Source organism: Felis catus, chromosome F1, assembly GCF_018350175.1.
Source record: "Felis catus isolate Fca126 chromosome F1, F.catus_Fca126_mat1.0, whole genome shotgun sequence".
Lineage (NCBI taxonomy): Eukaryota > Metazoa > Chordata > Mammalia > Carnivora > Felidae > Felis > Felis catus.
In genome coordinates this window covers 26,280,118-26,297,057 of record NC_058384.1, presented here as the reverse complement: position 1 = coordinate 26,297,057, position 16,940 = coordinate 26,280,118, and the positions used below count along the sequence as shown (strand labels likewise).

Sequence of the window (16,940 nt, the reverse complement as noted above, 5' to 3'; positions counted from 1 at the left end):
GTCTTGCTAGAACTACAATTTATTTGTTGATAGGAACCAAACAAAGATTGGACTAATAAGCCTCGAGTGTTTATTGGTAAAAGGTATGAGATTTTATAATTCATATGGGAAAATACCTGTCCCTCTTAGCCTCAAACATAGCAGATACTAGATTTTACCTAATTGTCCTCCTCCCGTTAGTTACATGAAGCGTAATTTCTGCCTACAAAAATAAACGTTCATTGCTTAAGTTTACAAAGGCTAATGACCTTTAAAGTGCGTGTGTGTGTGTGTGTGTGTGTGAAGGGGGGGGGGGTGGAGGGAGACAGAGGGAGGGAGAGAGAGGTTGATAGGTAGGTATACCGGAATTAGGTTTGAGGGGGATTGGGATGAGTTTTTCTTGTATGAGTCTTTTACTTTTCTTCAACTATTAATTATAATTGCTTGGCACATTCTTGCATCTGCTCTCAGCAGTGTTAAGCAAACCTAGCCCTTTGCTTCAGTGTCCTATAAACAAAATAATTCTCTCTGCACCCCCCCTCCTTCAGCGTTTACAGTGAGATCAGTGGGATGCAGATAAACCCACTTGACAGCTGTTTCACACTTATTTAGTGTGTGAGCTACCATTTCAAATTGTGTGTGTATGTGGCTTTCCCTGCAAGGAAAGAAACTTTGCTTATTATCTGAAAAAGGGCTTGTCTGGTAGCGGTTTTAGCAGGGACTCTGGGCTGGGCCTGATAATTGTGAGTGTTGATTGTAGGGGCTGCTTTTGGTCTCCTGATGGGTCTTTGAAAAGTCATTAACTTGATGGTTTGGGGAGGGGAGTTGAAGAGAACCCATTGCAGGTGGCTCTATTGTTGTTTGCTTGACTCCCCTTTGAGTATTTTGAGACTTGAGGAAATAAAAAAGTAAAAAGAAACTGCCACCAACAAAGATGTCTTTATAATACAGTCTAGCCGTGAGCAGGGTGAGCAGAGTGAGGGAGAAGCTGGTGCCACAACAGAGAAAGTTTTTCTATGCATCTTGATTACTTGCATGTACCATTGACATTGTCTGTGACTTAAGTCCCCAACTGTGTGTTAATTATGGTGAATGCTGAATACATACTTACAAGCTTAATTAGACTGGCCCCAGAGTCTGCCTCCTTCCCACCCTCACCTCCATATTTTTATTCAAGGTCTAGAGGCATTTTCACCCGTTAAAAGGCACATTAGGTCCAAACAAGTCTTTACACTGATATAGTACTCTAGGTTTCCAGAATATCCTAATGTATACTATTTTGTTAGATCTTCTCAGTGACTCTGAAATACACATGGCAGATGCCATCATTATCATTGTCGATGTTGTTCATTTAAATGAGGAAATTGAAGTTCAGAAAAATGGTATAGCTTTTTTAAAGATGACACAATAGGGGCACCTGGGTGGCTCAGTCATGTAAGCATCTGACTCTTGATTTTGGCTCAGGTCATGATCTCATGGTCTGTGGGTTTGAGTCCCACGTTTGGCTCAAAGCAGTGCAGCGCCTGCTTGGGATTCTCTCTCCCTTTCTCTCTGTCCCCTGCGCCTCTCATTCTCATATTCTCTCTCTCTCTCTCTCTCTCTCTCTCTCTCTCAAAATGAAAAATAAATAAACTTAAAAAGAAGATGACCCAATAAAAGGCACAAGAATTGGAAAGTAGGATGGGAATAAAAAAAGAAGAAGAAAAAAGAAGGAGAGAATGAACATATATTGTTTGCCATATTAAGTATTCATTTTAGCCTTATAACAGCTCTTTTAGATAGGTGATACAGTTTCTTGTATGGATGGGTTAGGGCTCGTGAAGATTCAGTACTTTGCCCAAGGTTACTAAAAGGCAGAACCAGCACTCAGATCCTGGTCTAATCTGACTTGAAAGCCCATGATCTGTCCACAAGAATCTACTAGTCTACACTACACTGAAGCTCCTTCACCTGGAATCCAGAGCTTCTGTCCTCTAAGACCTAGAGTCGTGTTCTCTCTACTGTATGAGGGCCTAAGATCAAGAAGCTCACTCCAGGTTGGGAATAGTAGAGCCCTGAGAAATTATGAACTCGGAGACTCAACTTAGTTCAATTCCTGAGGAAGTAGGTACTCTTCATGGAAAGTGAGTTTGTGAGGCTGTGTAGCCTGTTTCTCTACATGCCCAGCAGATGAGCCTCTCTAAGCCTTAGTTTTGTCTTTCAAAACGAGGATCACAATAGCTATCTTAGAGGTTTATATACTTTGTTGTGTATACCCAGTTAGGCAATGTGCCCAAGGTCCTTAGGTTCTAGTCCTGAGAAGGTGCTCAATAAAGGTAGCTTTGCTCTTACCACACTCCTTTGCTCTCCCAACTGCATGTCTCTGCTGATTCTTCTTGCCACTCCTGCCACTGAGTGTTTTATGAACATAGGATATAGATCTTGACATACCTGTAGGATCTGTGGGAGACACAAATGAACTGAAAGAATGCCAAGGGACTACCCCATATCTGGCACATGTCATAAAATTCACTAATGCTCATTGTGAGGGTAGGGGAGTTAACTTTAGCTGTGCTCTGAGAGTCTCCTATGGGAGGTGCTGCCCAAGGACAAGCCAGTGACTTTGGAAACCCAAGTATTCTGTTTCTTTTAAGGAATGTAGTCCAAGGTCTGTGTTCACCTGAGCACTGGAGATAGGAGGAAAGCCTCCTCTCTCTGTTAAGCAGAGTGATACATGGCTGGTGCATCTTCGGTCCTTTATTTCTACTCCATTTCCTTCAATACACTCATTTTATTACTCAAAAGTTGTAATAAAGCAGAGAAAGAGGGGAAAGATGAAGTCTTGTTTGTCCTATTGCCCCGTGGAGTTAGGAGGAGATTTTTGGCACATCTTTGACCTTTAATCACTTAGAACATCTCTGTGATTTTTATTAATAGTTGAAAGTCAGAACTGTATATTTATAGAATCACATGGTATAATATAGATGACTTAAAGTTGTAGAAAGCCTTAGAGTGATATTGTAAATAATTTTATTGCCTTATGGGTGACAATGATCTTGCCTTTTTTTGGACTTTATAATGTTCTTGGCCACAAATCTCTTTCTTACATATTTTTGTGTAGCTTTTTAGTGACAGATTCAAAAACAAGGTCTTCAAGTAGTGATGAGACTGCTTCCCAAATGAGAAATGCCCAAATCAGTAAAGGAGAAATAGCATTTCCGATTAGACATAGGAAACTGAAGTCAAAGTTAGGATGACCTTGTACATGAACTGACAAGTTTTAATTCCAAGTTACAAACTTATGTAATGAAAGGTGTCTCTTCACCATTTCTTTTCCTCCTTTTTCTGATGCTCCCATGACCGAATTCACATGGCAGAACTATTTTCGAGATACCTGGAATATCTTTGACTTTATCACCGTGATTGGCAGTATCACAGAAATCATTCTGACAGACAGCAAGGTGAGTGGCTCATACATCCTTGTCTTTAAGCTTGGCCCTGGAATAGCAAAAAAAAAAAAAAAAAAAATCCTTCTGTGCGTACAGCCCATTTTTAACTCGTCCAGCCAAATGTGTAGCCCTCTTGGTGCTGGGAGTTCATTTCCTCATTCCTGAGCATCCACCAGAAAATGCAAACATTGGAGGGCACTGACTGGATCTCATGGAAGGTTCTGTTTCATTTGCGTGACTCAAAAAGCAGCTACCTAATGGGGTGAGTGCAATAGACCATACCAGAAGAGGGCTTGTGTACACAGTGTCCTGCTAGATTCTTTAGGAGGCACAAGAGAGGCATAGTATCTTTGCCATCAAGGTTGTTAGACCTGAATTGTTACCCTAAAACTGTTTATCCTAAAGAAGACTTGGAGGGTTCATCATAACTCTCTTTGAATGTTGACATGGCCACCATATGTCCTGGAGGGGTTATTAGGTATGTTCTTGGGCATCTAAGTGCAGTTAGGACCACTAGGCCTGCTTAGAAGACTAGGGAGGCTAGTTTTGTATGATATATGCAGGGCACTCTTCTGGGGTCCTACCCATACCCTTCTACCTGGGAATAGAGTGCAGGCCTGGGAAGGCTTAGAGAGATGGTCCTCACTGGCCCATTAGTTGACGATGGGGTTGAAAACAAGACAGAATCTGTGTCCAATTCCATGATCTGAATGAGGGATACATATGCAAATACTAGTGCTTAGTTTTTGCTAAATGACCGTAATGTCACTAATTATATGCTTCCTTTTGGTCCACCAGCTGGTGAACACCAGTGGCTTCAATATGAGCTTTCTGAAGCTCTTCCGAGCTGCTCGTCTCATCAAGCTTCTACGTCAGGGCTACACCATCCGTATTTTACTTTGGACTTTTGTACAGTCCTTTAAGGTAAGCAGCACCAGATCCTCCTCTCTTTCTTATCAGACAGCACAGCCGGGCCACACAGTGTCATTACACTGGTCCCTTCACCTCGAGGAATGAGTGTTTGTCAGAAGCATTAAATAGATACAGCAGTTCTTAGTATTAATGCAGCTCAGCCAGGCAGCAGGCAGCTTGTGTTTAACTGGAGAGAATCTCATTCTAGAAAAACACCTCCACATTATAACTCAGTTCCCTTCTTTGTTCGCTGAGGCCTGTTTTATCAGGTGTGCTCCCTCTCGAGGTATTCCAAAGCTCCTCCAGCGATCCTGTCCAAGTAGAGAGCCAGACACCTGTAGTAATGCATCTTCTGCATTTTGAGGGACTTGCCAATGGCTGTAGGTCACATTAAAAGTTTTTCAACGTGGGGCGCCTGGGCGGCTCAGTCGGTTAAGCGTCCGACTTCAGCTCAGGTCACGATCTTGTGGCTTGTGAGTTCAAGCCCTGTGTCGGGCTCTGCACTGACCGCTCGGAGCCAGGAGCCTGCTTCTGATTCTGTCTCCCTATCTCTTTACACCTCCCCTGTTCACGCTCTGTCTCTCCCTCTCCCTCAAAAATAAATAAACATTTAAAAAAATTAAAGATAAAAAGTTCTGCAAGATAATTCATAAGTCCCATCCATGTCTTCATCAGTGTGTGTTTCCTGAACCCCTGAATGTATGGCATGCTAATGGTCACCTCTGTGTCTTACTATCTAATAGGATGCTTGGGCAAGGTTAATGTGGTGAGCTTCTTTGAATGGTCTCATGGGGCTACACAGAGGTGTATGTGTAATAAATGTAAGTTTTAAAGATACCTGAAACCCACTTTAATGACAGAAACTTCCTATAAAAGAAGTTTTCCAAACATATTTAAGTGTCTTCAGGCTGTAGCAGATATCATAGTTTGTTTTTAAGGCTTTGGGAGTCTAAGTGCTGCCCAAATGCCTACTATTTCCTCTTAAAGCTTTTGGGAGCACCTGGGTGGCTCAGCTGGTTAAGTGTCCGACTCTTGATTTTGGCTGAGGTTGTGATCTTATGGTCATGAGATTAAGCTCCAGGTTGGGTCCCGAGTCAGGCTCCATGCTGGCCATGAAGCCTGCTTAAGATTCTTTCTTTCCCTCTCCCTCTGCCCTTCCTCTGCTCACACATGCTCGTTCGCTTTCTCTCTCTCTCTCAAAAAAAAAGCTTTTCAATGAATGTGCTTTAAAAATAAATTTGATGAAATTGATTCAAAGATGAGAATCATGAATTTACTAAGTTGCCTCCTTTATTTTAATTGTTTATGTATTTTAATTGAGCTAAAGAGGTTAAGCCAGTGAATTCAGTGATTTCTTCTTCATCATTTGGAAAAGGTGTGCACCCTACAGCATCATTACTGACTTATTCTCCATTGAGATCCTGCGGGTTTGATATATGAGAAGAGTTGTAAGGATGTTCAGGCTCCTACCAGCAACCTTAACATTTTTATCATATCCATAGTAATTGTTTGGTGTCATAACCCTCTCAATGGGGTTTCTCATCTATTCTCACCTCAGTGGAAAGAATTTTTCCAAAGCCACATGACAGAGGAGAAATCTAAAACCTTAGCAAGAATTTACCGAGTCTCAGGTCAATTTGGATTTAGAATCTGATACACACACCACTCTTTAAAACCTTTTTGTTAGAGACCTTTCGAGTAAGTTACAGTTAGTGAGTCTCTCAAGAAATATGTGTCAGCCTGTCACATTATCATTCTTGCCAGTTCTCTGTAAAACTGCATACTGTTGAGGGCAAAGAAAAGCATGTCAAAAATTGATGGTCAAATGGTTGGCTCATTGCAGTGAATATAGAACAGTGAAGACAAGGTGAATCAGCCTGTAGGTGACACTGTGATGGATAGGTGTTTCCTTTTTGGAACAGTCCCAGGACACAGTATAGAAATTGTTTTCTGAAAGTCGGCTTAACAAAGGTTCCCTCTGCAAATACACAGCAAGGAGCCACACAATATAAACTGCCCCCCGGGGGCCATGGCGTAGCCACGCCCTCCCCCCCCCCCCCCCCCCCGCCACCAGCCGTGACCATAGCTCAGTTCTCCAACCAATGACTCCTACTTTGTTCTTCCCTCTTTATCCTTATTTTGAGTTAGAATTTATAACATGATAAGAAAGGAGATCAGAATAAATCTTTGATCTTTTCCCAAAAGCTGGCGGGGTGTGGTAGGGAGAGATGAGCTAGGGACTGGAGACCTTGGAGTGTAGAAGGTAGAATAAGGGCAGAAAGTAAGCAGAAGGTGATAGAAGGTAGCGGCACCTCAAGTGGTAAGAAACCTGCCTCCCAGCCCTCTCCTTTCAGCAGACGGAGTCTTCACACGGCCCCTTGAAAGGCAGCCATTTCCCTTATAGATCCTGGGAGTCAGCACCTCATTGGAGAGGGGATTCTGTAGGCAACTTGGTCGCATTTTAATTTTATCCTTTATTCTAAAGTCTATTCTAAAAGTCTCCCAAGGCTCTTCATTTAGTTAGCTCTGTTGATAAGCCCTGCCCTGCCCCTGCAGTCTGAAAGCCTTCAACTAGTCTCCTGGGAGGCGCATTGCACACACTCAGGATAGAATGGAGACTGCAAGCTGCACGGTCCTCCAGGAAGCTTCCTGAATGGTAAAGGAGAGAGGCTTCCATGTCAGCATGGAGATCACCCCCAAATCATAGAGCCCTCCCTGGCCCCCAAAGGAAATTGCCCTACATCCTCCCCCAGCCAGTTCTCTGTAGGTAGGCAGTTCCCTACCTCGCATCTCTTTCACTTGCCCCCCTTCACCCCTACAATTGAAATGTTGTCATCCCACAGTGGCAGTTAGCTTACATGATATGGAATTTTGTGCCGCATGGCTTCATGGCAGGGTTTTGCAATGGCTAACACTTAAAGGGCTTTTTGGAATTTTGCATGATATGTAATGAAGTGCCAGGAGGCTTAAACATTGGAAAAAGAGTTTCGTCGGAAGATGAAGGGGTCTTCTAGGAACTGACGAACAACTGAGACCCCTAGCCGGCTTCTTTGCTTCCAGATTCTCTATTATGGGCTTGGCATTGAGTGAGGGAGTGGGAAGGGGTAACATAGGTATTTGAGGACCAATCTAGGTGCTTTCTGTCTAATTTGCATCACAATTGCCCCGGTTATTAATATTCTGCATGCAAAGTGGGATGAATCTCAAGCCCAGGAAGTTTCCCTAGCTCTCCTTAGAGATCTGGGCCACACTTCTGGGTGAATGAACATTCTTGACAGAAAGTAAATGACAAGTCTGTCTATGGACAATAGCTTACATATTTGTCAGAGGACATGGACATCTGCAGAAGTGTGGCACTCCAAATCAGAATAGCCCCAGGGAATAGGGAGTCCCAGCCTTCCATTAAAATCAGCTTCAGGGCAAGAGTTCTAGTACTGCCTGGAACTGTTGGTGTGGAGCCTGTGAGCTGCCTCCCTTTGAATTCATGGTCCTATCTCTGCTTTCTCTCCAGGCCCTCCCCTACGTCTGCCTTTTGATTGCCATGCTTTTCTTCATCTATGCCATCATCGGGATGCAGGTGAGCTGGTATATTGGGGCCTGGTTGGGGACAGTGACATATTGTCACTGGCTCACCAGCCTTAGCATCCAAGGTGGAGGGTGCTTCGAACCCCTTTTTGCCTATGGGCATGCTCCCAAGATCTTATTGCAATGTCACCTTGGGAATTTTACATATGCACGGTTCCCCACTCAGGTTACCAAGGTATTTGCAGTACAAATCCGGTACAGGGGTTTCATCTGAGGTTATCAGATCATGGTGCTGACTTACAAGTAGTGGGACTTCTGTGAACATAACAGTAGGGCTAAAGCAAAAGTGACACCAGAGAGGTCTCGCATAAGACCAAGGAGGGGGTGAGGCTCATGATGATCCATTTCTCAGCATCTCCCATATTTGAGCTAGACCTAAAAGAAGGTCAGATGGTTGTTCCCTCATACACAACAGCACAAAATATATCTGAGTTAAGTCTTGAATGGCTGAGATTTACACCCTAAGACCTACCACTGGGAACAACTCAAAGGGATCCTAGCAGCCTGCCTAATCCTAGGGACACCCAAGGGCCGTGTTTCCATCCTGGATATTTATGCAGGTAGCCAGAGGTCCACTGAGCAGAAGATGTCATAAGATCTTCCTAAAGTGACTGTCATTTGTGGCAGGTGGACTCCTACTATAAACAGTCAGTGACACATCCCATGAACATACCCAGTTAGATACACTGGACTGTCTGCTTGTTTCAGGGGGGCTAACTTTCTGACTTGGAGATGTTGAGACTAAACCCTAGCATGGAAATTCAGCCAAGTGGCAGTCTCCTGCAGTCAGGCAGTCTGGCTGCCTTTGGACTGCCAGCTGCCTTCTCAACAGTGCCTGCCATCTGGAGCCACTGCACACATCTCCCATGCTTGCTGTGTCAGCAGCCTTTTGCCAAAGCATCTCTGAAATGTCTCTTCTTTATGCTCCTCTCTCTTGCATGCACTTCTTAATTTTGTTCATCTCCTAACTGTATTACTGGAGAGATTTTTGTTCTCCCAAAATACAATAGAATGTCAAGTATCAAAAAGCGTGAGACTTGGTTGAGAAGTAGTGAGTTCTCCTTTAATGAAGATATTTCAGGAGAAATGCCATGATGGCGTCAGAGCTGTGCTGTAAGCAGACTCCCTATGGAAATTTACGATCAGCTTGATGATGTCTATTAAGTCCCTTCTAACTCTCAAATATTTGATTCTTGAATTTAAATGTTCTTGAACAGCCAAATGAAACTTAAATTTTTGTCCATGATTAAAATAGCTCTTACTTCCTTTCATCTTCAGTCAAAATAAACTAGAATAACACCATCTCTAGTACTAAACTATTAGCATTATTGCTGATAATGATGATAATGCCATTTACCAATACTTGAATTCCTGGGTGTGCCAAACACTCTCCAAAATGTTCTAACCCCATTCTTCCTCCCTGTCTGCAGGCACACGCACAATACGTGACTAACGTATTTGAAAGTGATGTGAAAATGTTTATGGATGGGTTTCATTGTCTCCATTGACGCTTAACATGGTTAAGTAACTTATAACATACTCAAGGTCCCAGTAAGTGGGAGAGCTGAGTTTAATTAAATCTCAGCTCTGTCTGCTGTACAACCCATATTCTTAGTGTACTACATGTTCTCTCTCCTCCCACCAACAAGCAAATACAAGTATTTATTTGACCCTTTGGTGGGAAGTGGGAGCTGTTCAGTCATGAAATTGTGATATTTACAATAACTGCGATGTCTAATATCTTATTTCCCTTAGACTTCTTCCCCCAAAATAGGAGCACTGTTTCCATTACACAGGGACACAAATGGCTTTCCCACTGTGACTTGCCTTTAGAGAGCCATCCTCCTCCTGTTGCATGATAGAAACCCCACACTGTGCACAATGCAGATACGTAGCTTGTGGCTAGAGAAATTGTATCTGATATAGTCACAACAAAGTAGAGGGATCCATCCAAACAGACATAAAGGCAGGAGACCAGTATTGGACAAATAGATAGGAACAGGATGAATCTGTGAGAAGAACCATTATTCTGAACTTTCACAGTCATCTTGGAAGAAGAGAATTTTGCAGAGGAATCTGAAGAGGGAAGGAAGGAGTAACTTGCTGGGTATGGGAAACAGTCCAGGGGCACAGATCATTAGGAGGTGAGGCTTTCCGCCTCAGCTCCTCCACTGACCAGCTCTACAAACTTGGTCAAGTCACCGAACCTCTCTGGGCCTTAACACCCTCACCGGAACCATAGACGAGTTGGATAGATGTCTTCACAGGTCATTTTATGTTCTAAAGTTCTGTGATTCCAAGTGAAAGTAGATTTAAGCTTGTACTTCTGTTAAGCGTTCTGGTGGGTCTCAGTATCTCTTCTTTTTCTTTCATGCCCTTTTGGTGTAGGAAATTTGGTCTGGGACAAGGACTAAGTGAAAAGCTAAAAAATAAACAATGAATAAATAAATAGAAGGTGGGATTTTAAAAACTGCCTTCACAATAAATATGTATTTATACATGTTTGGCTTGAGAACTATAGTCGATTCAAAACAGCTTCAGTTTCTTTGACTGTTACACACATACCTCATGCAAAATCACAGCATGCCCTCCCACTAGTTGATAGCTGGATAAGGTGTTTGAGAAAATCATAATGAGGACAATTAATGGTGGTTTCAGGACTGTCAGAGGTAGAAAAAAACATTGTAAGTTGTGTGGATGTGATGTGATAAATTGCAGATGTTGGGCCAAGAGAGTGAAAAGGAGAGAAGGTGATGTGAACACAGGTATAAGGATGTATGACAGTTTCCTCCCGGGGTGCCTGGAACTAAATGTGGTTGTTGGGGATTTTTTCAGTTCTACTGTTTGTCTGTTTGTGGGCCCTCCACCCTCTTATCTTCCTCCTTCCTTTCTTCCCCTGTGCTGCCTACCTTGCCACTTCCGTTCTCCCTGAGAGACAAGTAGTATTTGGGTTTTGAAAAACAGTGTGGAGAACAAATCCCCAAAGCAGATGTCAGTGGGAGTGACTTGAGTAAAATAGCTGGGGGCAGAGATCGTTCCTCAACTGCACATTCTAAAAACTGTCCGGGGGGAAAATGTGTTCCATTTAGCATATATTAGATAAACTGAAGTATGTTAAATATAGTCTGGAAAGTGTCTCAAACGGCTGGAAAAGTGACCTGTAAGCCTTCGGTTGTACCATCATTGACTTGTAGGAATAGATCCTGATACCTGAAACGTGGTTGCGAGGAAAGTCCATGTGGAAGGGTACCCCTCTCATCCGAAGAGACTTAGGGTCTCAGAGTTCAACATTATTCACTGTCTGTGGATAAAGATCTCTGAGTTTTCCCTTCTTTTTTTTCTTTCATGTGAATTTGCATGGTGACCACATTCTGGGCTCAAAGGCCGAAAGCAGATTAGCAAATTCATTCTATAGCCAGGTCTGCCCATTCTTTCTCCTTTTCTAAGTATCCAGTTTTTGTGACTTTCTTCATCCTATTGGTCTGGACTTTGCTTTGTGTGCATTCATTGTCATGGACTCTAGATTATAGATGTTTTGACTTTCTGAAATTGGACTCTCTGGATGGAAACATATCCAAGGAAGATAGAGGTGCCCCTCTGTGACCCAAACCACTTGCAAATTCCAGGGCCGCACCTGCCCAAGCTGTCAATCACATGTTCTACAAATACACATATTCCAATCATTACTACCTGAGACAGAAAGACAGGGGTAGCTCCTTCCCTGCACTTCTGTTATGGGGTATGTCTTTGATAGACTGCTTGAGTACCATGGTGACAGGTACCATGGAAATAAAAAGACCAAATTAGGTGTGGGAGGAACTACGTACAGGCAGAATGACTTCAAAAAGATCTTGCCTTCTATGGTCTTTGGTCCTCTCTGCTGCAGAAGAATATAATTACTTGTTCATGTCAGGCCAGGAGCATGGGATCCATCAGCCTATCTGGGTTTGAGTTGTCTGCTTCAGGATTGGGCCATTGGGAAAGGCCATGCATATAGATTTGCCAACCCCATTAGATGAGGTGCATCTAATATTCATATGCAGGACACATCACACAGCTCAAGTCATGCTCTTTGTTTTTTGTTTTTCTCTTCAAGGTATTCGGAAACATAAAATTAGATGAGGAGAGTCACATCAACCGACACAACAACTTCCGGAGTTTCTTCGGGTCTCTCATGTTACTCTTCAGGTATCTGGATGCAAAACTCTTATACTGCGGCTCTCTTGTCGAGGGAGACAGAGTTACTCTGCCTCCTCCTCCTATTTGTCTCCTTGTTCTGCATGTTCTGATCCTATCAGGATGTACAGTAGACTAGAGGCAGGGGTGGGGAGGTCCAGTGCCTCTGAAAAAATGCTCTGATGACAAGAGAAAGTTTCCTTGACATCTTTGACTCAGAGGTTAGTTTGTAAATTGCAAGTTCAGAACACACATGCCAGGACTCTGAGTAGGGAGGGTGGAGACAGTTTCCTGTGGACCAAATTCCATTTAAGGGCCGAAACCCTGGATGGCCAGGTTTATGTGTCCCTAGAGAGTCCCATCACTATCTCTACCACTGTCAGCAGAGACTCCTGAAAAGACAGAGAAGCAGTGGGTGAGGTGACAGAGCCCAAGAGAGACCTCCTGGGCCCTCTTCTTTGGATGGAAAGTACTGGAGGGACACTAACTGTTCACAAAAGGAACCTGCAGAGAAGAGAAAGGGGTGGGTGAGTTGGGGAAGAGGGCCAAGGAGAGGATGAGACACGCAGACCTGATACTACTAACCAAAATCTCTTTTGGGCTCAGGAGTGCCACAGGTGAGGCCTGGCAGGAGATAATGCTGTCGTGCCTCGGGGAGAAAGGCTGTGAGCCCGACACCACTGCGCCATCAGGGCAGAATGAGAATGAGCGCTGTGGCACCGATCTGGCCTATGTTTACTTTGTCTCCTTCATCTTCTTCTGCTCCTTCTTGGTGAGCAAACCCTGTGCTCTTGGCTTGAGATGTGGCCTACTCTACCCTATCCCGCCCCATCCTCCAAGAAACTCTTATTTATTTTGAAAGAGAGAGCAGGGAGGAGCAGAGAGAGAGAGGAGAGAGAGAGAATCCCAAGCAGGCTCCACACCATCAAGTACAGAGCCCAATGCGTGGCTGGAACTCATGAACCATGAGATCATGACCTGAGCCGAGATCAAGAGTCGCATGATCAACCAACCGAGCCACCCAGGTCCCTCCCAAGGAACTTTTAAAGGCCAGGATCCTTAGCCAACTCCTGGGTGGGTGACTTCCCATGGCTGACACTGGACAGTTCTTGCTGCTTCTAGGGAAGGATTACTGTGAGAAGGAACAACAAGTGGAGTGGAGTTTAGGGAATAGAGTATTGAGCTTCATGTTGAATCTGTTGTGACCTGGAGTAAATCTGTCTTCTCTATACTTCAGGTATAGTATCTTACAGGGAGGACTAAGAATATCTTATCTCTCTTTTGGAGACTTTCAAAAGAAAAAAGGTACCTTGGAAGTACAAAGTGGTAGCATTAATAAGGTAGAGTGATGACAATATACGATGTAATAGATGTGATCTCTCTTCTGTCATTTTGTTTGATGACAGTTGGCCAGCTTGAGAGGCATGAAAGGAAATGGACTGTTTTGGGCATTAGTAAATATTAAGTGATATAGGTGAAGCATACCCACTTTGAAAATGGTGAGAAGCCCTAAATGGCCTTCTTAATTCTTTTTGGAAGAAAGCATGAGTTAGCACACCAGCATCCAGACATCCCTGCCCTGCACAGTCATGGACAAGGTGCTACCAGATAGGTTAAAGGGTCGGTCTGATGTTTCTGGCCACCCTGACACCCCTCAGCTTGGCTTCGCTGCTAATGTCACTCGCTGAACAAGTCTAAAACTAAGGCAATACCACTGAAAAGTGGTTAATTTCACAGCCGTGCAGCAAGTGAATTATCTCATGGCCAAGCGTTTCTACTTCCCTAAAGTGATCACGAGGAGATTTGCCACATGTCTAGCTCTCTGGTGTGGAAAAGCAGCTTGCAGGCAGACTTTGGAGGGTGGTCAGCAGGTTAACGTAGCAGAGAGTGAGCCAGCTAGAGACTTGGGTAGCCTGCCTTGTGTCTTGGCTTTGTTGCTGTTCTAGAATGGCCAAGACACTTTCCCTTTTGTAGCTTCTGTAAATGGGAGGGAAAATGAGTCGATATAAGGGTATTATTTTCATGGTGAGCGGGGATTTGTTTGAATACACTCTCTTCTTGGGGGTGTGAAAGGTTTCCAGTGAAAAAGAACACAAAACAGTGTCTTAGAGGCCCTGGGGAGAAACTGTGAGTGGGTTATAGTCACTCTGTCGGCTGGAGTCCAAGGGAGAAAGGCATACGGGGGTATGAGTGCCTGTTGACGGGGCTGCTGTAGGGGTGATACGGAGCAGGTAGAAGGGCATGTGGACAGCTCAGCTTTATCCTACATGGTGTAAGTGTTTAATAATAAATATTTAAAAGAAACCAAGATATAACTGGAAAATTAATTAGAGACTATAAAGGTACTCAGAATTTTGAGATGGAGGGTGCTGCATAATTCACATTAATGTTATTTTTAAAGAGGCTATATTCAGGATGAGATGATCTGCTTTCAAATCTCAGCCCTGCATGAGACCGACTTTGTGACCTGGGGCAAGTCACACAGCTTCTTAACTCAAACCAACCACTCTAGACTTACTGATCTGCTGTGATGAGCCAGGCTGTGTGCTTGGAGGTGAGAATACAAATGTGTCCTTGGAGGCACATGTGCCCTCGAAGGGCTGATGATAATTAAGCCTGCCTCACAAGGTGAGATGAGCATTAAAGCAAATAATAGGTATGAGTGTGCACACCATGCTATAAAAGACTACACAAATATGAAGCGAAGATAGTACTGTTTTATTAACATTAATAATAAGTACCTTGAAAGGAGTGTAAAACAAACATGTGGCTATGTGGAAACCCCTTTAGAACCCAGGCAGTGATTGAATATATGTATTCACGGCGGCTCCAATCTCAGTGACAGAAAGAAAGGCCTAGCCTGTGATTAGGTTCAGGTTTCATGAGACAGAACTCCCCGAATAACAGTGACTTAACCAAAAGAGATGTTTGTTTCTCTTGCACACCAGTGAAGTCTGGAGGAAGGCAGTACAGGCTTGTTTCGGTCGTTCCACAGAGTGGTGAGCACCCCAGACGTCACCTCCAGGGGCTACACGGCTAGGCATCCGCTTGTATTCTAGGCAGTGGGACAGAGGAAAACAGAGGAAGGCAAGCAGGAATGAGACTGGTTGTTAGGAAATAGCCAGCAGTCTGTCTGTATTGCGGAGAAGACTCCAACCACGTCCTGTCTCCAGACTTTCTCCTTATCTTATATGCCGTCTGCATATCTGGCACCTCCATCCACCTGGCCATTTTGCCTGGGAATCAACAGAGATCCAATCCTCTTGTCCCCTCAGGCAGTTCTGTCTCTCAGGCAGGACTCTTTGACTCGTGAAAGCCAGGACACGAGGCTATATCTGGCCTAAGCAAAAAGGGATTTTACAGGCATATGTAAATGAAGAGTCTTGGGGCAGGAGAGGCATTAGCAGGCTTGATCTGGCCCTCAGATGACATCACCAGGACCAAGTTTCTTTATTTATGGAACTCTTCCTCCAGGCTCCTCCCTGTGAGCTCTTTTCCAAACACCCCCAGCCTCTGGATCCAAGATGGCTGTAGCAGCAGCTCTAGACCCCAGTCCTCACACATTCAAGACTCACAGGGAAGAACAAGTCTATTGCCCAGAAGGTTCAATACCATTTTATTGGCCTTGATTGGATCACCAGTCACTGTGGCCCAGGAAAATGGGGTTCAGTGACTGATTGAGACCTGGGTCATAGGTGGTACCCCACTGAACCATATTAACTGGGTATAGGCGGCTGGGGGGATGCAGGGGGGGGTGGTCCTCAAGAGACCAGATGTATAGTAAATGAGTTCTAGGCAGCCAAGAAACAATAAAACAGTGCTATTCAGGTGGTCTAGTTCTGTTAATACCATGTCCTTCGATTCTCCTATCTATACTACTCTCCTGCTACTGCCTTGGTTCAGAAGCACCACAAAACTCTCCCCTGCTTCCAGGGGCTCCTTCTGGATAAAATATATCTAGGTCTTTATCCTAGTTCAAACCCCTTTAGTGGATTCTGTTGCCTACTGCAAAATTGAGACCAGAAATGGGGGGAACTATAGCCCGTGGGTCATATCCGGCTTGCCACCTCTTTCTGTATGGCCCATGAGCTAGTGGTTTTTACATTCTTAAATGGTTAAGGAAAAAATAAAAGATGGATAATATTTCATGAACTGGAAATGATACGAAATTCACATTCATACCCCTTTCTGGTCCCGTTGTAACCTGTGTATGCTTCTTAAATGGCTCATAAAAAATTTTACACCTTTTGTGTGTTCCTCATACATCACAGTCTGTGCTAAATACTAAGTCTTTAAGAATATTCAAGGAACAGGTGAAGGTCTGCTCTGTTTTAAGCAATGTGCTAGGCATAGGAATGTATCTCTGGACAAAACTTTCTTACTTCCCATCCTTAGCACCTGGATCTCTGCAGCACAGTGGGTGCACAATAAATGCTGTGCAAATGTTGTGCAAATAAGTGAGACAACAGGGTCTTGGAAGCCACTTCAGGTCGTGAATGGCTTCCAGGTCTTCACACAGTAAGCCACGCAGTCAGCTCTAAGGCATCTTACTAGTTCTTCTGTTGGCTCCTTTTGTGGAGCAGGGGTGGGGGTGGGGGAGGCTAGAAGGGAGGATTGGTGTCAGGCCTTGACTTTGAGAATGTTGTCACTCTTACTGCTCCCTCTGCTGCAATAACAAATTAATTGAACAGATAATGAAGTGACTCTTTTTGTGGGGTTCTTTCCAAATATAAAGTGGCATTGAAGAGTGAAATAATACACAGTGAAATGTGTGGAAATTCTGATGAAAACACGTGGCATTCAACAAGATGAATAGGGCTTTAGTTAGGAACTTCGGCCTCACACACTTTTGAATTCTTT

General features: G+C 43.9%; 1 protein-coding gene across 11 annotated transcripts in view; it reads left to right on the top strand.

Moving 5' to 3' along the window:
- CACNA1E (calcium voltage-gated channel subunit alpha1 E) overlaps nucleotides 1-16,940 on the top strand; it is a 654,182-nt gene that overhangs the window by 606,525 nt on the left and 30,717 nt on the right. For all 11 annotated transcript variants that reach the window (XM_045048892.1, XM_045048898.1, XM_045048896.1 and 8 more), the window contains 5 exons: nucleotides 3,336-3,419; nucleotides 4,206-4,331; nucleotides 7,831-7,896; nucleotides 12,001-12,092; nucleotides 12,687-12,852. In XM_045048892.1, the coding sequence (XP_044904827.1) occupies nucleotides 3,336-3,419; nucleotides 4,206-4,331; nucleotides 7,831-7,896; nucleotides 12,001-12,092; nucleotides 12,687-12,852 (534 nt within the window). The remainder of the gene's footprint in view (nucleotides 1-3,335; nucleotides 3,420-4,205; nucleotides 4,332-7,830; nucleotides 7,897-12,000; nucleotides 12,093-12,686; nucleotides 12,853-16,940) is intronic.